This window comes from Danio aesculapii, chromosome 3 (genome assembly GCF_903798145.1).
Source record: "Danio aesculapii chromosome 3, fDanAes4.1, whole genome shotgun sequence".
Classification (NCBI taxonomy): Eukaryota; Metazoa; Chordata; class Actinopteri; order Cypriniformes; family Danionidae; genus Danio; species Danio aesculapii.
The window spans coordinates 24,070,770-24,095,888 of NC_079437.1; the positions used below are offsets into that span (position 1 = coordinate 24,070,770).

Below are 25,119 nucleotides of genomic sequence, written 5' to 3' on the forward strand. Positions count from 1 at the left end.
TTCAGAAGTGTTATTGCAGAGCAACACAAGCAGGGTGCAGAAGTATAAATGCGCGATTCCGCCCAAGGCATGCGCCGTGGGTCACGCCAATCACTCGACGCAGAAGTATAAACCAGCCTTAGGTTTGACTATTCGACAATTTTAGAGGTAGTCAAAAATGCATTAACATGGAGTTGAATGTGTTCAAACAAATATATGTCAAACGATATGCATGAATAACTGGGGCTGCGGTATGTCACATGACAATCTTGATGCGGCACTATGGGAACTTGAAAGAGAAGCTTTCTAAATAATTGTCACCATAAAAAACTCACGCAGGGGGCTTAGCCGAAGTATTTAGAACTTATATGTAAAAGGGTTCAACTCTGTGGCTGATAATCTTGTTTTTGTATTAGAGGCAAACAAAAATGTATAAACCAGAATGAACTCTCACCTCTTCCAATATTTTTAATAAGTTTTTTTGCAAAAATAAATAGGCATATGTACTTTATCTGACCACAAATTAGATTTTTGAAGTATGGTTGCTTCATTCTCTTTAAACGGCAGCTCTCATGTAACACCCACAAACTGGTGTTTTTCATTAGATACTAGGGTTATCACGATACTGGAATTCGATACCAATCGGTACTGAAAGTCTAAAAACGTCCATTTCCTGCAAACATTTAAGCGCTGTGGAGCACGTTCTTTAACAGCGCTGATTTGCCTTTGTGTTCACGTGCTCAACAGAAATGACTGTGATTGGCTGTGAAGATCATCGGTTCACCAAACTCACCGCTGTTTACTCTGTGTAACCTCAGATACAGTAATACTGGAGCGGTTTGAATGTTGCTTAAATGTTTGTGGGAAAAGGATGTTTTTTAAAATTTCAGTACCGATTAGTACCGAATTCCAGTATCATGACAACACTACAAGATACAGCTTTGTGAATATTTTATTTCATGTGTAAAGTCTTAAATGTACTTTTAATAATAATATTCTATTCAAAGCAATGTTCAAGGATGCATTTTTAGGCCTCAAAACCTTTGGATGGGGCATATGTTGTAACCAGTGCTCTGAAGTGATTCAAAACCCTTATGAGTTTGTTTTTCATCTGTTGAACACAAAGTTCTTTTGAAGAAACCCTGAAACCTGTAATCATTGACATCCATAGTAGGAAAAACGGATGGATGTATGGGTGACAATGATAACTGTTTTTTAACTTTCTTCAAAACACCTTCTTTTGTGTTCAACAGAAGAAAGAAACTCATAAAGGTTTGAAACAAGCACATGGTGAGTAAACGATGACAGAATTTTCATTTTTGGATGAGCTATCCCTTTAAAAGGAGCAACAGGAATTTGATTCCAGATTTGATTTTGTGTCCCTCACCTGGACTTCATGCCAGGTTTGACCTCCACCACTTTATCAGAGACGTGCACCACCCGGATGGTGACTTCCCCAGATTCTGGATGATTTTGGCGCTTCAGGTAATCGTTCACTCGTGTCTCCAGAAAGTTGCCAAGCTTTGTCTGTGGAAGTCCTGAGATGAGGACAGAAAAAAAAAACACAATTAAGAAAATAATGCAGCTATAGCGATGTATAACTTACATACATGCAAAGAAAATAGAGAAGAGATTTTGTGACATTTCTATACAAATATATATTATATTTAGAAAGAGAACAGATGAGATAGATTGTGTTAGTATTAGAAACTCAGAACAATACATACAGAGCATTTCTCAAAAACAAAATAAGAAGTGGTAGTGTTCAAATGTAAGCACTTGATAAAAAATGCTCAGAAAGAGACAAGCTCTTATTCACTTACTCTTTGCTGCATATTTATTTTCCTTCCTTGTGGAATTGGATTTTTTTAGACAGGCGTCACAGATAAACCTGATCAGATGAAAAACAAAGAAAATGACATTAAAAAACAAAAAGAACAATAAGTTACGAGTGAACATCAAGATCTGTTGATGTTGATACAGTACATCAAACAGCTAAAAGACTCAACAGCTAAAAACTAATAGACTAATAAACTCACAGAAAGGAATAAGAAAAGTTGTCCTACATCTTTTATTTTTATGGTAGTAAATACAGTTAGAAAGCTCTAAAACTGGTCAGACGTGTTATTATTTAGCGATCACATCCCCTTTTAATTAATCATTTAACTGGCCCACCAAGAAAAAAAATATGATTGCTATTCTTAACTCCTAATGTCGCTAGTTAACACACTCAATGCATTTTTTTCAACATATACCATAATTTCTAAAATATCAGCCTCTACCAAATGCTTGATATGTCGACTTAGGGAAAATTACCGGAATTAATAAATATACTATGAAAAATATTAATTGTAAGATCAATTTATTTAAAACAATCAAAATAAAACCTTTCTGAATACTAAATCACCTTTATTTTTTTGAAGTATGCCATAAAATATTTCAGATTGTCATTAAACATGCTTTCTTGTTTTTTTTTTTTACAATAAAAACAAAATCAAGTGTAGTAGTGCAACAGGACTATGTTTGTTAGATTTTTTTTGTAAACCAACAATACTGTGTGTGTGTGTGTGTGTGACCCATTATTTAAAAGTCATTTTTTCAATTATTTTAACAGTCATTATTTAAAACAGTCAAAATATGGTCAACCATTTGGTAGAGCAGGCAGTTAAAAGGGTAGTTAAAATCAACAATTTTGTAAATAGGTTATTTTTTAATATAATTCATAATAAATGCCAGTAAATGTCCATTTTAATATGCTAATTTAATCAAATCTCAAATTTGAGTGAAATACTGCTCTATAATCATTCAGTCTAACATATTCTTATCATATGCAACAACATACATATTCTTTTATATGACTTTAGAAGTACAGATAGAGATAAATTTGATTATATTTAAATAATTAAAAACTGAATATGGGTAAAACCTAGTGGTTTAAATAATAGTTGCTAATTACAAAGATTTAAAAATGACAATTTATAACAATTTTGGGGCTGTGCAGTGATCCTTGCATATATTATTTTAATTCATCATCATGAAAATATATCTGACAATTTCAAGATTTTCTCTGTAAATCAATTTATTTTAAAAGAATGATCAAGACAAATCCTACTGCAGGGTGTACGCAAGGTCCTAAAAAGTCAAAAAATGTCTTAAATTTAAAAAAAATCATTTTAGGCCTTAAAAAGTCTTATATTTACATAAATATTTTGTTGTAGATCTTAAATCATGTTAAACAGGTCTTAATTTTCCTATGTCCAAGTAAAACTACCCAATCACCAATAATATATCTCAAACTTTAGTCCTGTATAAGTCTAAAATTTCATTCAAAATGTTCTTAAAAGGGTATTTAAAAGTCTTAAACGTGACTTAAAGAAACCTGCAGAAACCCTGTACTAGATTGGAAAAAAAACATGAATTTAAACCTTCTTGTTAATGGTGCATTTACCAAGAAAACCCCAGCAAACCTAACATAAAGCAAAGATTAAAAAGATCAAGTCCTCTAGTAAAGCCTCAGATGCACTAACCACTTCCATTTTGTTGTTGTTGTAGTTTTTGTTTTGAAAGGTCAAAGTAGTGTGCTCACCCTGATGGCCATATCGTCTCATTGTGCCGAACGCAAATCTGATGCATTTTTAAACTGCAGTTGCCACATTTTATTATTATTATTATATTAATATAATATTTCCACATAACACTGCACTTAATTTGAATTATCAATGTTGCTATAGCTTAAATTATTAGCAGTAATACTTTAAAACTATTTATTTTAATAGCTTTTTAAATAATCAAAATCCTGTTAACCAAAACATATTTAATGTTCCGATGATGAACATTATTATTATATTAAATGTCAAAATAAAATGGTTACACTATTATAATGCAACTTAACATTCGTTTCTGAAGTTTAAATAAATAATAATAATAATATTAATAGCTTGTTTATTTATTATGCTGAATTATGCTCACCCTGACGGCCATATCGTCTCATTGTGCAGAACACAAATCTGATGCATTTTTCGACCACAGTCGCCACATTCCAGCAGTCTGAGGAAAAACATTTTAAAAAGAGCAGAAAACAAAGGTTAGACAATGACAGCAAACTCACAGTAAGTGAGATGATAGGACACATTCAGAGCCTGCAAATGTGTGTAAAATATAAACCTACAGCTCAGGGTCGAGGGTGTCGTTCTTCTTCCGTTGAAACTGGTCTTTATTGATGGACCTGAGGAGAGGAGAATGGGCCACCCGGTCAAGTGGATCATGAGAATCCCAATAACGAGTACGTACATAATCAAACATGCACATGCTGAAGATTTGAGCACTTTTCTTTCTTTTGTTTATTGTTATGATTTAAAAGCGTTAGACACTTTTCAATATTGAAAGGCGACAAAATAAAACATTTACCAACCCAATTTTGCTAAAATCTGTCAATTCAATTTTTAAAATAATAATAAAAATAATAATAATAATAATAATAAATTATAACGTCGAGTTGTTTTTAATGATAACAATAGCAATGCATTAAAAAAAATTAACAATTGTGTCGTTTTATTATAATCTTTTATTTTTAGTATACTTCATAATAATAAATGTTACATTACACGATTCTGTTAAAACATTTATAATAACTATAATAATGTACAATTTAATTGTGTAATTAAAACATACATTATAATTAAATGTATAATTAGAATGATGATGTTACATTACATCATTGTGATTATCACTTCTGTAGCATGAAAAATATATATATTTTTGTTTTCATGGTAATAATAAAAATAACATCATCATTTATTACATGTAATATATAATATGTTTTTAACTTTATTTTAAAAAATTACATAATTATTGATTATACAATACAATATAATGTTTCAGATGAAAATATTGATTATAATTATATTAAAACAAATGAATAACATGCACTTTATTATAATCAAATAATAATGTAATGTAATTTGATTACTAAAGATTTATTTCGGCTGCTTTTTCCGCCTTTATTGTAATAGGACAGTAGTTAGGCAGGACGTGAAGTTAGTGAGAGAGGATCAGGATCAAAAAAGGTCAAACTCGGGACACCCAAAGAGCAGTTGCGCTGTTTTTGAAGTTAAAATACTCAAAATATAAAGAATTTAACACCACATGGATGTGATATTACAACATTTACATCAATAACAATAGCAATAATACAGCATAATGTTTTAACATTTTTATTATTATTATATTAATGTAATATTCTCATATTTTCCCATAAGACTGCACTTAACAATTTTTATAATCAATGTTGGTATAGTTGACATTATTAATTTAAAATCTTTTCATTTTAATAGAATTAAATCATCAAGATGGCATTAAACAAAACATTTGATATTCTGATGATGATCATATATATATATATATATATATATATATATATATATATATATATATATATATATATATATATATATATATATATATATATATATATATATATATATATATATATACACACACACACACATACACACACATACATGCATATATATACATACACATACACACAGTTGAAGTCTGAATTATTAGCTCCCATGTTTATTTATTTTTCTAATTTCTGTTTAATGGAGAGATTTTCTCAACACATTTCTAAACATAATAGTTTTAATAACTCATTTCTAATAACTGATTTATTTTATCTTTGCCATGATGACAGTAAATAATATTTGACTAGATATTTTTCAAGACACTTCTATACAGCTTAAAGTGACATTTAAAGGCTTAACTAGGTTAATTAGGTTAACTAGGCAGGTTAGGGTGATTAGGCAAGTTATTGTATAATGATGGTTTGTTCTGTAGACAAACGAAAAAATATATAGCTTAAAGGGGCTAATAATTTGACCTTAAAATGGTTTTTAAAAAAATTTAAAACTGCTTTTATTCTAGTTGAAATAAAACAAATAAGATTTTCTCCAGAAGATAAAATATAATCAGACATACTGTGAAAAATTTCTTGCTCTGTTAAACATCATTTGGGAAATATTTAAAAACAAGACAACAACAATGAAAGGGGGGCTGTGTATAATTTAGTTATATATTAAAACTTAGAAATAAAATTGTTACACTATTATAATGCACCTTTAACTTAATAACATTTCGTTTCTTAAGCTTTTAAAATTTAATAACAACAATAATACAACCACAATTATCATCATCAAATAAATTAGTACTATTAATATTGAGTAGCCTTGGTAGTAGTGGGGAATGTAGCTTTTATTACACCAAGTCTGATGCTGCTCTGAATAAAAGAAGTAGAAGATAGATAATATATACAGTATGACTCACGTTTGTGGCTGGGTTGGGTCGTCCCCCAGGGACACATTCTCCCCCTGGATTTCGTTGAAACACTTCTCACAGAAGTGGTACCTGTCAGCAAGAAGCCCATATTTGGGTGAACTAGACCGTTCGCCAAGAGCACAGCCAATCACAGTGAGGGCACGTGGAAGCAGCCACCAATCAGGGCAGGGCAGGCCAGCGGACAGAAGGCACACACAGCAGAAGGCAGGGTCGTCGCCGGGGAGCAGCCAATCATGAAGCAGGGATTTTGTGTGGGCACATTGATTGATTGGTTGCGTGTAAATTTCGGAGCGGATGATTGGTCACATCAAAGCAGGCCAATGCAGACATCACAAGCGTTAAAAACAAGGAGGGAGAGAGAGGGAAGAGGGGGGAGGAGGAGGGCAGAATGAATATTTTAACAAAGTGTGAGGAACAAAACCGTTATGAGGGACAAAGAGCTACGTGTTGGACAGGTGGAGGGGTGGGGCGGATGGAAGAGGAGGAGAAGAAGAAGAAAACTAGAGATGCACCGATCCACCAGACACAATTTGGAAACTGACCATTTTTGTTCCAAACTGTTTTTTGTTGTACTTACAAAACATTTATTTTAAAGGATAAGGTGTGCAAACTGAGACAGAGCACAAATTTACCAACAGACACACTGTCCTGGACACGAGAATAGCCGAATAACCACGAAAAAACAAGACTTTCCGCATTAATGTTCTTTTCATACTTCCATGATTTGATGATGTTTCAACACTAAGTAAAATGACATTTCTCATTATTGATCATGTTTAGGCCATCACTGGTACTCTTATGTTATTAAGTCAAATAAAAAAAGCTGTATTATTGATGGGTTTTCTAAAACAATCTATCTAAAAAGTAAACATCTATTCTTAAATGTACAACATGGGCTTCATTTCATATACTTGTGAATCTGTTGATTTGATCTTATGTGTAGATTATAGTTGCATTGGTAAAAAAAAAAAAAAAAAATCACCAGCAGACTGTTACTAAGGCTAGAAATACTCTTCACTGTCTTTAGAAAAGTTCAGATGGTAATTTAATTTCATATTGATCTTCAGTGCAGCTGATTTTAAAGCACTAAACAGAAATGCAGTTATTATCCAAGCATTCGATCAGCCGATGACAAAAAAAAGAGACCCCCCCCCATATATATATATATATATATATATATATATATATATATATATATATATATATATATATATATATATATATATATATATATATATATATATATATATGCGTTTTAATATAAATACATTCTAAAAAATATATAAATAATAATCTTTATATAAAGATTTGATATTGGCCAAACAATTTAACTTTATTTTTTTGGTTTTATCAGTTTAAATGTTTAGCAGTTTAATAGTTACCCAAGTAATATTTAATAAGTTTATACAGTACTTTGTACCTCCATGTCAGGAAAGATCCACACACACCGCCGCTAGATGGCGCCACTAACTCGGTTAGTTCTCTTGTGTCCACAGTAGTGTTGTCGCGATACCATTAATTAATCTTATTATAAAATTAAAATTCTAAAGAAAATTTTCAGAAATGCAATATTTTACATGTTATAATAGGTCTACTTAAATTTAATTCATAATTCCCTTTTTATTGAAAAAAGTATTATTTGCATGTCACTTAACCTACAATTTAATCATTCTTTTTGTTTAATTTGTAGAAAACTGACCAACAAAGCATACATTAAAACAAAGATAAAAATGATACCAAAAAAATTGGTTACATAAGGAGCATTTTTTCCAACACAATTAGGCTATATGAAGTGGTCAAAAATTTTTCAATGTTTCCTGTTGCTTTTTTTGATTTTTAATCTAGTTTTTTTTTCTCTCAGTCTTATCAGGTAACATTGCAAAGCAATTCAAAATTTCACTGTGTGAGTCGTTCTTTTTAAGAGATTGTTGTGGTTGTAGCTACAAAATCATATTGACAGGAACAGAAATGATCTGATTCAGATGTGCGTTCGAACTGAAGCATTAGAAAACGTGCTATAGGTTACCATAAAAGCCGCAAATTCTACAGTTTATCAACCTTAAAGGGCTCCACAGACTATCCAAATAAAATGGTCTGCAGTTGCACAAACATGTGAGCGTTTTAGAGACTTTTCCAGCTGCAACATTATCTATTGTAGATAGATTGTTAATGACCATACTACCATTTACAAACTACAGTGGCAGTGCCAGTATTTTGGAGCCATAGTATCACGATCCTACCATAGTACCGGTAAACCGTGCAACCCTAGTCCACAGAATATAATTTTTCCTGTAATTTAGTGACTCTTTATTCCATGACGATGAACCTCACTAAGATCCCCCAACCCCCTGCCCCTTCTAAAAAAAAACCTTCAGATTTATGCAAGTTACAGGGGTCACCCCATTGAGCTCGGAAAATACTGAAATCCGTGTTTATATGGAACAATCACATCCCTGATTATTGCTGGTCTATTATTTATTGTTGCTGTTTTTAAAGGAATAGTTCACCCAAAAATAACATTCTGTCAACAATGACTTATTCTCATGTTACAAACCCCTAAGATTCATTCGTTTTTAGAATACAAATAAAGATATTTTATGGTAAAATGTGAGAGCTGCCTTACCCTCTACAGACAGCAATGGTTTTTGCTCATTCAAAGTCCGTACAAGTACCAAAAAACATCATCAAAACAGTCAGTGTGTCTTCAGTGGTTCAATTGTAATGTTTTGAAGCGAAAAGAATACTTCTGTTCTCCTCAGTGTCAGTAAATTGTTCACATTCACAAGAGTGCTGTGATTATGCATGTCTCTCTACAATTGTACCACTAAAGCCATATGGTCTGTCTTGAGGATGATTTTTGATATTTTTCTGGACTTAAATGAGTTGGCAATCTTGTTAGGGAGGATGAGAAAGCTCTCAGATTTTTTTGATTTGTGCTCTGAAGACAAATGGAGGTCTCGAAGATTGGAACAGCATGAGGGCGAGTAATTAATAACAGAAATGTCACATTTTATAGGTGAACTAAGCCAGACAGTGAATTAGCATTTTTATCTATCCTGTCTGATGCTTTTGTTTTTTACAAATGTTTCATGTAGCAATTTCAAATTCATAAAGTCAAATCATCACATTTTTTAACAGATGTTTCATGTGAAAACTTCAAATTTACCAGTGTGTTTTACTTGATATTTCGATTTTTTTACAACTAAATCCTTTCTATTTTTTTTTACTCCATAACAAAAAAATTGCTAGTGAAAAACAAAAATGGCAACCGGAATCAGCCATGAAAACTCAAGATCGGTGCATCACTAATGAAACGAAACCAAAAGAGTGAGCAGGAAGCTGAGGCAAAGCACAGATGCTCTTCCTCGCATCCTCTGAGCTCCGAAAACAACAGAGACGTCCAGAGGAGCGAGAGACAATAATGGACTGAGTGAACAACAGAGACCCATCATCCTTTCAAGCCATTTTAAAGAGGGTCTCGAGAACCACATGTGGGATAGAGGGGTAGTTAGTCCAGTTGGCAGCAGGAACGTTTGTGAAAGAAGAAGGCCAATTTTTCTAGAAATTTGAATATTACACTATGTCTGTACTTTCTGAGTGAATCACACTATGTTGCACTACATATATTCAGCTCACAAGTTCAGCTTGCATCAAGTAAATAAAGTAAATTTTATGTAAATGCTTCATAAAAAGTAATTCAACAATAATTTATTCAAGAATAATGTTACATATTTTTTTTAAATAAGTCAAAATTGTTAAATTAATCTATTTTTATTTCCTTATTTGGATTATAAAAACTTTATAATATACGAGTAAAACAAAATTCATGAACTTAAGCACAAAAAGATTTAAAAATGAGACTTGAAATTAAATTATATCCAATAATGTATGTATCTTTTAGCTGAGAACACATTTTTGGTCAATTTTACCAAACATTATACCACACAATTAAGCTGAGGTATACAAAATTATATACAAAATTATGGGCATAACCCAAGTCTGTTGCAAAAATTCTGATTCTCCAGAGATAGAGACTAAGAGCAAACTTGATTTCACATCGGCTGCTAAACACTAAGATGATGAAACGTTACAAACTGCCAGTGATTTCAAGAGCGATGCAACAGTTACGATGCTTCCTTCCCATCGTGAGCACTTAGTCATTTTGAGTTCATAGCTGCCAACTGAGGTCATCACTACAAATACTGTCAAATGATGTTAATCGGAAGAACATCAGTATCAAAAATAAAGAATTAATCAAAAGAAGCAGACCCTCTTTAAATGGCCGTTTAAAATCAGAGAAAGAGCAGAGATGTGAAATGTGGTCTGTTGTGCCACCGAAAGTCAAATCAACAGGCCTGAAATTCATCAACACCCTGATGTGCTCACAGCATTTACACTTTCACACTTTAAAAATACTCACCTGAGGTTTTTCACACACAAACACAAAGTGTACAATGAAGATGTCAGTCAGTAAAGTGGCCTAAAGTGTTCTTCACAGCAGGGATATTAAAGGCATAGTTCACCCAAAAAAATACACATTGACTCTCTATTTACGAACTAGGGATGGGCGATATTGACTAAAACGGTATTACAATATTTACTGCAATATCAGTGATGATTCACCTTTCTCCTGTATCTTTAAAGAGAAGTATTATCTTTCCTTTATTATAGTAGCCTGCATTGTATAAAATAGCTCTGACTTTATCGATTCGGTTTCTGTAGAGGAGAATTTCTCTCGAGATGGAGCAACTCGTGTGCTGCTTCAGATTTTTCGGCCAAGAAGATTTTTTATCATTATTTATTAGTATTGTCAGTTCTGCACTGCATCCTTGTGCCCGTTTAGATATTTTTGCTATTTTGATTATGCTTAAGCTTAATAAAGTGGTTCCCAGTCTTTTTAAACTTGCCAAACACATGTTTCTGTGGCCAACAGCAATTTTTAAATGAACCCACTATTTGTGGCAGGTTGCTAATTTATACAGATAAAGGACTGTTAACTGTCTTTGTTGAATAAACTGTCAATAACTTGAACAAACATAATAATAGTACATAATAGATACCCAAGCCCAGAGACTCAGGCTAATATTTTAAAGGAAAATGAAAAACAAAAAAAGGACTGGCCTGCCAGCGGAGCAATCATAAGGAAAAGAGAGTTCAGACGTGTACGTGAGATTTTTCTGCAATATTGAAGCATTGCCCTACTCCAGTGCAGCATTCATCAGACCCCCTAGTGATTTTTTTTCTGATTTTGTGGTGGAAATTCATTTTGCGATAAAAAAAATATATAAATTTAAAGATGTGTGTGTATAATATATATATATATATATATATATATATATATATATATATATATATATATATATATATATATATGAAATCTGGAACAATGGCAAGGACACAAATCATAAAACTATACGGTCAGGTTCTGTGAGTGCAGGTCTCAGCTCAGACAAGCAGTCAAAACCAGGCAGAGAACTGCAGCATTGGACACATTGACGGTCAGGTGTGCAGCTGTAATTTAGTTTAGTGTAGTTGTAAATTAGCAAGTTGTTTTTAAACCAATTGGCAAAATCGAATAGTGAATGCATAGTAAAAATGTATCATTTATTTTTAATTTTTTAAATATACATTAATTTATGACTAAACATTTATATTAACAATGTTATGTAAAAGCCAAATATCTCAATTGAAGAGAATGAGTCATAAAACCAACCATAAATGTTTTGTCAGCTATTATGCAGAGGTTTTAGATCTATGCTATATATTCAAATCAACTATCAAATCATGTCAAATCACTATTTCACCACCAAATATGTTCACATACAACATATGGCATAATTTTCCATGAAGTCCATTTGTTAGCGAAAAAGTTCATTTGAATTTTGTGGCAATTTTTATTTGCATTTACATAGTGAAATTTGATAAAAGTAAAAAATCTAAAAAAAATTCTAAAAAGTGTGTATTATAGTGCACTGATTAGATGGGCTTTTGCTTTTCAATAAGTGTTGAGCAATTTTCAGTATCATGTCTAATTAATTAACTTCAAAGGAAAAAGAATAATTGGCCAATAAAATATACCAGCCATGGGATGCCCTGATTTTTTGGGAATGTCCAGTAATAAAACAATTTTGGGTAGTACAAGGGGTAATCGTAAACATACTTAATATTACACTACCCTTTCAATTTATGGTTATTTATATAAATGAAGCTTTGATATCCAAATAAGTAAATCTGAAAAAATACTTGATATTTTAATAATCACAGCCAAAAAAGCAATTACAAGACATTGGTTACTTCCTGAATCCCAACAATCCAAGAATGGCTAGAAATAGTTTAGGATATTTATGTAATGGAAAAAATTACATTCTCTTTTTGACTCCAAATTGACACATTTAGAAATATCTGGTCCAAGTGAACTGAATACATTAGGTTGCTCCATCCAATCTTCGTAGAATTATACAAATATTACTACCTAATTCTTATCCACAGAATAAACATTTTTCAATTTATGACCCATTGCACTCCCCCTCTTAATCCTCTCTTCAGGTAAGGAATTTACAGCTGATAATAACTAAAGTTCAGCAAATAAATAAAGATCCGACCCTCTTTGACCTATGTATATTTAGTTTTTAATATTATTTATGTTCCCACTTTATTGTTATTTACAGTTTTTTTCATACATTTTATTTTATGAAACTTTTGTTTTGGTATTGTGCTCTGTTATTTTATAGTTAATAATGTAAAATGAAATCATTGTACTGTATATATTGCTACTATAAAAAAAAAACATCAACATAGACCAGAGAAAAACTGATATTGTTGACCTCTAATAAGATAAACCCATCCCTATCACTCCCCCTCAAGTGCTTCAAACCTTTGCGTTTCTTTTTTTTTTTCTTGAACACAAAAGAAGATATTTTGAAGAATGTTGAAAACTTCCTGGTAAGACTTCCATTGTACCTTTTTTTGAATATGAAAGTCAAAGGCTTCTGGTATGCAATTACAAATGAAAGACACTAGGTTTGGTTCAAATGGAGGGTGAGTACATTTGAATTTCTGGGTGAACAATCCCTTGAATTCTGCCACGCAAAGTGAAATTGATTTTAAGCTGAAATGCAATAATGTGATGAGATCAGGAAATTACCCATCAGGCCACACTGACCATTCACAGAGCCATTCTGTTGAATATAATAACTCGCTTCTGTCTGTGTGCATAATGTAGACCTCTTCATTTTCGTATGACTGATGGCTGCATGTTTTAGTGGCTGTGGCTTGTAGTATTTAGGTATGTGCGTGTTAAATACTGACCTGTTCTGGTAACTGAAGTACGCAGCATCACGAGGGATGGTACACAGCTGTTTGCCATAGCAGCACAGAGTTTGAGGAGAAAACTCCAACTGAGAGAGGAAAGAAAAGAAAGAGGGGGAGAGAGAGCAGGAGCAGCAATAATAAATTACTTTGGGGTTAGATATTGACATTACAATTTAACTCTTATTAAAACTAGGACTGCACAATATATTGTTTCAGCATCTATTTGGCAATGTTCGTATCTGTAACAGTCTGAAATATTAAGTTGGGATTATAGTTGACCAGCATCCACTGTTCAGAACGCATGATTTGTAGTCACTGCAGAGTTTAACCATGATGGATTGAAAGTTGATCATTTGCATGTGTTTTTATGGCCTGTGAGCATTTTTAAGAGAGTATAAAGCCATTTGTAAGTTTAATAAAGATTAATTTTATTGAATTATTTTAAACAGTGATGACTACGCTGTGCTATTTCACATTTAAATATTCAATTTCTGTACCTGAACACTGCTAAGACTCCACAGAAAACCATACAGCACTGTTAGTTTCACTTTTATCTTTGCTCTATTGTATTGTTGATCTATGCTTTAAATTTGTTTTTATGTTTTATGCATGATTCATTCCAATGACTGATCTAAATAGACCAATCCTGTCCAAATAGAGCTATGCAAGCCATCTGGTAAATTTGTATTCATATTGCAATACATAGCACAGAAAACAAACCCCAACAATGCTAGATCTTTTCAAAAATGTGCTGCCCTAAAACATCATTAATATTTTTATTATTATTATTTTTACTACTACTACTACTACATCTATTAATAGTTGCATTATTAAATATTGTATTATGTAGTTTATTATTGAAGTATTAGTTTTTTTCAGTAGTTTATTGTGAGACGTTGTACTGACAATAATTATTATTATTAATAGTATGACGGTTATTATTACTTTTACAGCTGTTAAGTTACATGAATAAATATTGTATTATTTAGTTTATTGGAAGCATTTGTATTGACAATAATTATTATTATTAATATTATAATTGTTATTATTACTTATACAGCTGCTAAGTTACATAAATAAACATTATATTATTTTGTTTATTTATAATTAGTTTATTATTATATTATTAGTTTATTCTGTAGTTTATTGTAAGCATTTGTAATGACAATAATTATTATTATTGATGATGATTATTATTATCACTTATAAAGCTGTTAAGTTACATGAATAAATATTATATTATTTAGTTTATTTATTATTAGTTTATTATTGTATTATTAGTTTATTGTGAGCATTTGTAATGACAATAATTATTGTTATTAATATTATGATTATTATTACTTATACAGCTATTAAAAGTTACATTAATATTGTATTATTTAGTTTATTTATTGTTAGTTTATTATTGCATTATTAGTTTATTGTGATCATTTGTAATGACAATAATTAATACTACTTCTACTACTAATACATCTATTATTAGTTATATTATTAAATATTGTATTATTTAGTTTATTAGTATTATTATTTTATTTATTATTAGTTTATTCATTCATTCATTTTCTTTTCGGCTTAGTCCCTTTATTAATCTGGGGTCACCACAGCGGAATGAACCGCCAAGTTATCCAGCATTTGTTTTACGCAGCGGATGCCCTTGCAGCTGCAACCCATCACTGGGAAACATCCATAAATTCTCATTCACACACATACACTACGGCAATTTTTTAGCATACCCAATTCACCTATAGTGCATGTCTTTGGACTTGTGGGGCAAACCGGAACACCCAGAGGAAACCCACGCAAACACGGGGAGAACAAGCAAACTCCACACAGAATAGAAATGCCAACTGACCCAGCCGAGGCTCGAACCAGCGACCTTCTTGCTGTGAGGCGAATGTGCTAATTATTAGTTTATGATTGTATGATTAGTTTATTTAGTAGTTTATTGTGAGTGGACGTTTTTAAAATATCAGTATCGATTGATACCAAATTCCAGTATCGTGACAAGCCTTGAATCTAAAAGTGTGTGGCTATTGCGGATGCACCAAATTTTCGGCCACGGAAAATAGGTTAAACTATTTAATGGACCCTTTCATTTTTGGGGCTTCAGTCATTGTTGGGATACTCTTAAATCTGGAAGATGATATAAAGCAAAATATATATTGTTCAATATAGAAGATAAATTGAGATTGCATTTTAGCCATATCGGCCAGCCCTAACTTGACTTCTTTTTAAGGGATTAAAATCATATTGTAGAGCCACATTCCTTTATTAAAACATACTTGAATATGCAAAAAAAAAAAAAAAAAAGCCCTTAAGCGACACACTGACCTTCCTTCCACAGCAGTAGCCCATCTCCTGCATAACAGGGTCTATTTCCTGTTCGAAGACTTCGGCCAGTTTGGAGCAGTATTTATAAACTCGTGACGTCTTTCTGTTATACAGCCAGGCGTTATTGAACATCAGCCACACGTCGTCCACATACTGCCAGGGCTCCTGGTACTGCCCCGTGTCCAGCTTACGCTTGATAGTGGACAAGTCCATGGGGTTTTTCACTATGTCAAAGTAGTCCTGGAGGACGAATGGTCACCATCCCGGTCAAGACGATGGATGGTGGAGAGTCAGGGGGAGAGAAGAGGGTGCAGGGGGACAATGTTGAGCGCTGTAGAAGAGGTTCACATGCACAAACAGAGAAAACCGTAACAGACTCCCACTGCCTCACTCAAATCTGTACCCTAGTTCACCTCTGGTCTCCCAGAAACACACAAAACACACACATGGATTCTTGGGGTCAATGAGGGGAAAAGGCTGACATACTGGGGTGTGATGGCTGAACATCATATGGTTAGATGATTGGCGCAATCACATTCAAAATGCCAAGAAATGCCAGGGAAAATTATATTTCATGTAAAGAAAACAAAGCTCATTTTTAAGACCTTCAAGGGATTAATTATAAAGGTAAAAATTCATGGCAAATGTAATTCATAACAGTGATTGTGGTAATAAATGTGATGTTTTTAACAACAACAATCCCTATTATTGATTATTAGTACTATAAGTAATCAAATAAATTACGGAAATGTTTTCGTTGACTACGGTTACATGGACATCAGTAATTGAATTATTTCCCTTAATCTGAATAAAACTACAATATAATTAAGGTGTTTACATGAGTTGCTTTTTAAACATTATTGTCATGATCCCGTTTTACATGTTATAGCACATAATTCCATTAATGTCATTGCGTCACCACGCTATCCACATTTCCTCCGGAGATTCATGTAACTTCAGTTGTCTCATTTTTAATTTGTCGACTTTAACTGCAGTTTGGCACTTTCACATTCATTCAGGAACATTTCATGCATGCCCCCGTGACAAACTAGATATTGGATGAGAGAATGAACTGCTGGAAGAGTGTAGTTTTTTTAATGGAATTCGATACCACATGCCGTATGGGGAGAAAAACCTCCGCACTTCGCAATGCAGGTGTCTGTGGTCCTTCACTGACTCGGTAAATGCAGAAAATAGTGTCAAACAGCTATGTGTGTGTAGACTATCCTGCGAAAATCCTACCAGATGGTAATAGTTTGATTAGGTGTTTACATGTCTGTACTGGACTTCAATTATAACTAAAACCAGCATACTGCACACTTTTTATCCGATTTCTGTATGACCTTAATCGGATTAAATTAATCAAAAATCACTGTTTACATGGTAGTCTTTTAATCAAGAGTATTGTCTTAATCGCATTAAATTATTGTATTATTGGTGTACATGTAAACATACTCAGTGTCTACCAATTACAATGATAATAAGCTATTTTAGTAATTCTACAATAATAATAATAATAATAATAATAATAATAATAAAGATAACAAAAGTATTTTAAGTAATACAACTGTGAATTACTAAAAAAAACGACTGTACTTTTGTTATTATTGAATAAAAATGAAATTAAGAAATTTGTAAATACTAAAAGAGATTATATGTAAATGCAGCAATGCAAAAAAATATATTTTGGTCCTAAAAATAAGCTTTATTTACTTTATGCAAAAATATAATTTTATAATATCATATGAACTATGACCTGTGCATTTCTTCATGAGATTCTCCCAGTAACCATTAGGATTATTCTCATTTCTCCATCATATTTATTATCTTGGAATTTGTATTTAAAACAATTACCAATCATTGTAAATTCAATTTAGTGGATTCATTTCAAGACTTTGGCACAGAATGAATCTATTTCGCCATCTTTTTAGGGTGAAATTGGCAGGGTTAGTGTTTAGGGTACAGTAAGCTGAGGTGAGTACAAGCAGGGACATTCAATTCCATCAGCATATGAACGTTTACATCGCAAAGCACAGCTGGACTCGTTTCTTTACTGTCCAAGAGCACAAATCATCAAAGACACACTGGGAATACAGTCCTTCAGGCGTCGACCCCACAGTATCCTGATTGTGCGCAATATTTGGGACTGACTTCTCATTCTTAAACTTTAGTTTCAGAGCAATTTTGTTTGATGTTTTGGCTCATCTCATACGTTTTTAGCTATAGAGACTACTGTTTTCAACTATAGCAGGTTTCCAATAATCACCATGTATGTTTATAGTGATTATAACAATAATAATAATGTTTACTCAAGCGTATGAGTGCATCAATCAGACACCTTGGGGACGACTCTAATGTCAGGACAATCTGAGCTGTTTCAAACAAACACACATGAAAACACTGATTCCAACAAAGAGAGGAAATCAACCCAGAATCACATGGACAGTGTTTGAAGTGACCCATAAAGTTTTTTTATTAAAGTCTGCGTGGAGGAGGTTGCTGGGACTTTTATTTCAGTATGTTGATGAACTTCCAACTGAAACTGAATTTAATTTTCAAAACTGATTGGGTTTCTTTTAGCGCATCATTCCGTCTTTCGGATGAGACAATAAAAATGTATTCCTTCCTTAAATAGGAATAAATTTTAACGTGAAGACATAAAAGTTTGTCTTTTAACTGCTTTCATTCTCCAGACAATGATCAGTTTACACACAGACAGCCTCTGTGAGCAGTGTTACAATGTTTAAGATGAGAATTTCTTTACAGCTCCTTAACTCTTAAACAACCAGTAGATTAAACATGGCTCGCATAATGATTATAATGCATTTGATCTTTCCTTAATCTTAATCAAGCTTAATCATTTTATAATATCAATATATAACGGTCAATCATCAATATATTATCATCAATATTAAACATTTCCATCCCAGGACACATTCCCTAGGAAGGGCGCAGTTAAGAATATTGTGGATGAAGACAGAAGGACCACCTCTCCATGTCCAGTCAGACAAAAGCAAACTGTTGGGTTTTTTTTTTCAGTGGATTAATGGTTCACCTAAAGAATAAAAAATGTGTTCTAGCAAAATAAACATTGTATTTTTTATTTTACACGGACTATAAGGGGCAATGTTTGGCTTCTGGAGGTTTGAAAGCTGCGTACTGAAGAACATTGGTGCCCTATTGGTCAATGTCACAGATCGTATATGTAAAAACAGGCTGAGAAAAAAATATATAAAGTAAATAAAAAGAGTCTTTCTGCCAGGATCTTGTAAAGCATACCAGATTAGTCGTCAGTGAGTTGTTGACTCTAACTAAAAAGATTGATTGTTGCACCCTGACTTTGATGCATCATATGCAGACGCAATGGCACTTTTTCTACAATTTATTTTGTAGGGATCTTGAATATCTTGAATTTTGTGGGTATTTTTGCCAATTTGATTAAGTGAATTGTCTGTTTCTAACAGATTGACCAAATTAAGTTCTTTCTTTCTTCTTTTCTTTTGTTTATTTGAACTGTCCATGATTACAGGAGGATTTCATACACATCTATTCATGTTCAATTTCTAGGTCATCATCTCTCTTTGTCTGTAATTTCTGTAAGGTGCTTGTCACACCTTAAAAAAGGGCCAATAATGCATCATTCAACCAAACCTGAGAAAGCAGCAAAATAACCAGAATAGCAGGAAAGTAATTATCATTTCCTTTCTCCATTTCCAAAGAAACAAAATCACTTGGCTAATCCCATAATGCAACTCAGGAACAAGCAGAAAAACTACATTAATCATTTATGCCTAAATACTTAACATATATAAAAACCAATTGTACTTTATATAAATGTGATGCATAAATCAATCAGCAAATTTGAATTTTAACCTGCTATGCTGGTTATAGTCAAAATTCTTGGCCATAACTCTGGGGATGGATGGTAAACTTAAGCATGTGACAAAACAAAACAACTGCAATGACTTAAAGCTCATGTTAAGATGATGATTTACATGGAGTTTAACATAACAGAAAAAAACAACACTAAATGAATGAAGAAGAAAAAAGGCTAGCGCAGACTTTGAGATCATTCAGAGTAGTAAAAACTCAAATTGGCAGTTCGTTTTCACCAAATAACTGATTGATCATCAACAAAAGCTTGGTTACAAACTCCAATTCGATATAGATCTAAAACTACATACATCAAGTTAAGTAATTTAAGGAAATAAAACAAATTGAAAGCGCAAGTGTGTAATCTCTGAGGCATTATCATACAGAGTGGATTAAAAGATAATTGCTTGTTATCGGACAAGTTTCCAAACAGTCTGCCATTGCTTTAACTAAAAAGTTTGTCCCACCCCACTGTTTGTGCCAAAGTTGCAGTGCTGCAGTTTTGTTTTTACAGAATTCGGCATATGTCTATTGTATCTAATATAATTATCTGTCTATTTGATGAAATAAAGGCATATTGACCACATGAGCAGGCGTTCATAGTCTGCGCTGCCTTATTTTCAGCTCTTCTTTTCTGACAGAAACGCTACAGAAGCAAGCTTGCAACGTCTCTCTCGCATACACACAAATAACACAAAAAACAGCAGGCAGAAAAAACAAAGCAAGAGAGAAAAAGGGATAAAAGAAAGAAATGAGACTAGAACTAAAGAGTGCTAGGTTGGTTGTAGCGTAATGCGTGCCAGCGCAGGCCCTTACCAGGTTAGTTTTGTTACTAGTTCGAATACGTACGGGTATTCCCAGTAACTGGGGGTCCACCGGCTGCCGGAAGGGCAGCGACTCTGGGTCCTGTCTGTACAGAGCTTCCAGAGTGGGCATTAAAGCCTGGCGGAGCTCATCTGGTTTAAATTCTGATAGAGAGGAAGGAAATGAAGGAAGCAGCAGAGTCAGGCACATATTCATATAAAAATTATGATTTCTAAGCAGTGTTTGTTCGAATTAAACTAAGGAATATGAACAAGCTGATTCTAGATCAAAATTAGTAGATTCCATGCAAACGTGTGCAGATGTTTTCACCCTGTTTCTAATATCACTTCAAATTTATTGCAATATAAAACCTTGTTGACTATTATGTTTTGTTTTTGTAAGGTTATTTAGGTTAATGGACATCAGTAGGATCCTTCAAGGTGAAGGACATGAGTTCTGATTTACCAAACATGTTATGAAACCGAAAATGGCAAGAAGCAGAAAATCCCACTCATTTTGAGCCATAAACCAAACAAACCAGCAACAAGGCCAATCACATCACCACCCACTGCTTTTTTACTTTAAAAAATTATGATAAAATAAAGGTACAATTCTGCATCATTTTAAAGGATTCATTTGTGGGGGGAAAAATATACTGCAAACACATTGACTGATCAGTGATTTCTCTGCAGAAACACACATTATTGACCTTATTCTTAGGCGAAGCTATTTGAATCATTTTGGCTCGAGACTTCTGGTCTCACTCACTTCCATTCATTTTTAAATGTTAAACACAGCTAGTTATGCTGCTTGATGTTGCAAACTGATATTTTCTTCTTATATTATTCTGCTTTGTCTGTATAATCATGCAAACACTTGTTTGTAGAGCAAGTAGTTTGACCGTTTTCTGAGGTTTATTATTCCTAGTAATTTCTACCATATGCGACTAAATCGAAAGTTCTAAAAAAATCCCGAAAACAAGCGCACTTCCACATTGAAGAATAAGGTCAATACTCCCATAGGAAAAGTTATTCTAACATTTATAAAACATGCACTCAAATATAGTTTATTTTGTGTGGAGATAATGTGCAAAGATGTTTGTTTTACCTTTCTTCTTGCTTTGTGTGTTTGCGGGAGTGCTGTTGGCTCCTGCAACCTCTTCCTCTTTGGGTTCAGTTTTGACTTCCGGCTTCTTGTCCTCGGCTGTAGACGTCTCCATTGGCTCAGTCTTACATTCATCACCTGCAGGCTCCTCCTTCTTTATCTATCAGACCAATCAAAATAAAGGCCAGTTTATACTTTTGCGTCAAGCACGTGTGCATGGTCTGGCAGTTTTCCCGCCTTTTTTCTACCTTAAAACAGTGAGTTTGAACTACTTGTAGATTAAGTCAGCATTGTGCATATTTTTCGGTATAAACAAACCATCCGCAAAAAAACTCAACACAAAGAAACATGAAAACCCCACTGCCTGATAGCATTTCGGAAGTGTTACCGCAGATCAACACAAACACAGACGTATAAATGCATAACTACATTCAAGGCATGCACTGTGGGTTATAGCAATCACTCAACACAGAAGTATAATTCAGCCTTATGGTTAGGGATAGAATAGAAATTAAGCTGGAAAAGAAAGAATGAGTTAACATGTTAAAGGTCTTTCTCTAGCTCACCTCAGGTTTCTCCTCAGACTTAATCTCGGTCTGCATGGCGGCCATTTTCCCTGAGGCCTTGTCCTCCGTCTCATTCTCTTCTTCTTCATCCTGCTGTTTGACCTCAGTTTTGGAGTCGGGAGGGGCTGTGGGTTCGGATGATGTCAGTTGTGAACTAGGGTCGGCACTGCTGACTGAGGCAGGAGTAGAGGCCTGACCGTCCACAGTCGCAGATGATTTCTGAGAGAGCTGAGGGGTGGGACCACACCAGAACAGCAAATCAGGACAACAAGCAATGGCACACCGAAATGAAAAGCAACAGCCAAAGCAGACCAGCTGATTTTAAGGAAAATAACAAAAAAATTAATTGTATTTAGCGACACGGTGGCTCAGTGGTTAGCAATGTCACCTCACAGCAAGAAGGTCACTGGTTCGAGTCCCAGCTGGATCAATTGGCATTTTTGTGTGGAGTTTCCATGTTCTCCCCGTGTTCGTTTGGGTTTCCTCCGGGTGCTCCGGGTTTCATGAAGAGTCCAAAAACATGCGCTATAGGTGAACTGAATAAACTAAATTGGCCGTAGTTATGAGTGTGTATGGGTGTTTCCCAGTACCGGGTTGCAGCTGGAAGGGCATCAGCTGTGTAAAACATATGCTGGATAATTTGGCAGTTTATTCCGTTATGGCGACCCAAGGAACTAAGGACTAAGGAAAGGAACTAAGGTTATGTTCACACTGTCAGGCTTAGTGCTCAAATCTGATTTTTCTCAGATCTGATTTTTTTCCATGGCTGTTCACACTGCCCTTATAAATGTGGTCAATATCAGATTTGCAGTGTGAACAGATCATGGTCCTAAACTGACCCGCATGCGCAAAAATATAGTTACGTTATAATATAGTTAGTTAATTATGCACATGTGATACTGTATGAAGCACGTTGTCAGATCATGCTTATATGATTATTGCCATTTTCACAGACAACCGTGGTGTATTTCATGAACTGTAAATGATTGTTCTGCTACTACTAATGTGTATTTCGGCATTTGAAATCTAAAATAAGTCACTTGTGATTGAAAACACTGATAATTTGTGATTTATGACAATTTGTTTGACCACGGTGTACTCATCAAGGGTTAATGAGCAGCCGCAGACTAAACTGTGAATGCAGAGTTGCTTTATCTCTGTTTGCATTTAATTTTACTCCGTTATAAACAGCAGACAAGTACAGAAGGGGGGTTTGGGCGCTCGAGCACCTGCCCTTTTTTCTCTCTGAGAGAAAGTTCTCCCTCCTTTGCACACGGATCCCCTATCCGCAACACGCTTTTTGTTCAGCTTCGCGATCAACCCGTGCCCCAATCGTTAACAAGCACCAGTTTTGCTTTCAAAATCTTTTTCAAAATGAACAACCAACTTTCTGTGGTAAAGTAATCACCATGTGTGCCATTCTACTGTGATGCTGAATGTTTGCAGCACAGAATGATGACGCATGACTTTATGTAAAAGTCATATGAAATCCGACATAACCGTTTACACTGCAGTCACATTGCAAAACATCAGATCTGTGTCTGATTTGAGACTACATATGAAAGTGGCACAGATCTGACCTGAAAAGATCAGATTCCATGCGGTTCACACTGTCATCACCTGAGTCACATGTGGGCAAAAAAAATCAGATTCGGGCCACATTTGGCTGCAGTGTGAATGTAGCCTAAGCCGGAAAATGGAAAGAATGAATAAATAAATAGTATTTATCATTTGTGTGGTCATTCTGCTTTCATTGGTGATGAAGTCATGTGACTTGTTTGTAGTTCATTTAAGTTCAGCTACACTGCACTAATATTACTATCTTTTTTTTTATTTATTTATTTATTTATTTTTAAATAATAGGTACAAATATTCAAACCTGAGGTGATTCATTTGTGGAAAAAAACATCCAACAATTAATACAAAATAATAATTATGAAATATAATGAATATATTCTTTAAATATGTATTATTTCATTTTCTTTATTTGCTTGATTCTCATCTCTGATTGATCATTGATTAATCATTTGGTTGGTAGTTCTTTTAAATTCAGCTTCTTCTGCCAATTGTATTTAGACTTTGTACATTAATGCTGGTTCATCTGGTATGTTTTTTCTGCAATAATCCAAAAAGGAATGAAAAAAAATCTGGAATTTGAATCAAGGTTATGCTAACTACATCATTTTGTCATCTTAATCAGGTAATAGCATTCATAGTCAGAAGAAATAACTAACAAAACAGTAGTATAAGAGCTGAGGAAAAAAATTATAATAAAATAACAGAAAACAGCCACTGGCAAAACAAACATCATCCAAAACAGCCAGAGCTAAAAGGAGCTTTTAACAGCTGAATATTTTATAAACCACCATAGATAATGTAGTTATCACCACGTACTCCAAAATTAAACCATTTAAAATTTGTAAAATAAAGTGTAAACTGCAGAAATCACCTCATAGGTCACATAAGGTCGGTCTTTAAAAGTTGTAGGTTTTTTAAATGTAAAATTTCTCTATATAGAAAATAAATGCTGCTTTTACTTCGGAAATATTCACTTATGCACTTTACATAAACGTTTAAGAGAGCGAAGAATTCAACACAATCTCAAGGCAATTAGTAATTTGATGGTTTTGCAGATTACCAAGAATATTGTATGAATTTGCACAATATCATATATCAGAAAACTAAAATCTGACACTTTCATACATATGAATTCAATTCTAATAAGCCACTAATTCACCAAAACATTAAACAGCTAATTTTCCAATGAAATCAGGTTGAAGAATCAACTAAATTGAGCTCAAAATGCTTTAGCGCT

At 33.5% G+C, this 25,119-nt stretch overlaps 1 protein-coding gene across 8 annotated transcripts in view; it reads right to left on the bottom strand.

Annotated features, from left to right (window-relative positions):
• ep300b (E1A binding protein p300 b) overlaps nt 1–25,119 on the bottom strand; it is a 69,682-nt gene that overhangs the window by 9,813 nt on the left and 34,750 nt on the right. For 5 of the 8 annotated variants that reach the window (XM_056453446.1, XM_056453449.1, XM_056453445.1 and 2 more), the window contains exons 15-24: nt 22,305–22,532; nt 21,742–21,898; nt 20,647–20,798; nt 15,958–16,197; nt 13,624–13,712; nt 6,304–6,384; nt 4,148–4,204; nt 3,949–4,026; nt 1,803–1,870; nt 1,367–1,517 (exon numbers count right to left, since the gene is read on the bottom strand). In XM_056453446.1, coding sequence (XP_056309421.1) covers nt 1,367–1,517; nt 1,803–1,870; nt 3,949–4,026; nt 4,148–4,204; nt 6,304–6,384; nt 13,624–13,712; nt 15,958–16,197; nt 20,647–20,798; nt 21,742–21,898; nt 22,305–22,532 — 1,301 coding nt within the window. The remainder of the gene's footprint in view (nt 1–1,366; nt 1,518–1,802; nt 1,871–3,948; nt 4,027–4,147; nt 4,205–6,303; nt 6,385–13,623; nt 13,713–15,957; nt 16,198–20,646; nt 20,799–21,741; nt 21,899–22,304; nt 22,533–25,119) is intronic. The other 3 variants (XM_056453452.1, XM_056453451.1, XM_056453450.1) reach the window with 1 other exon arrangement.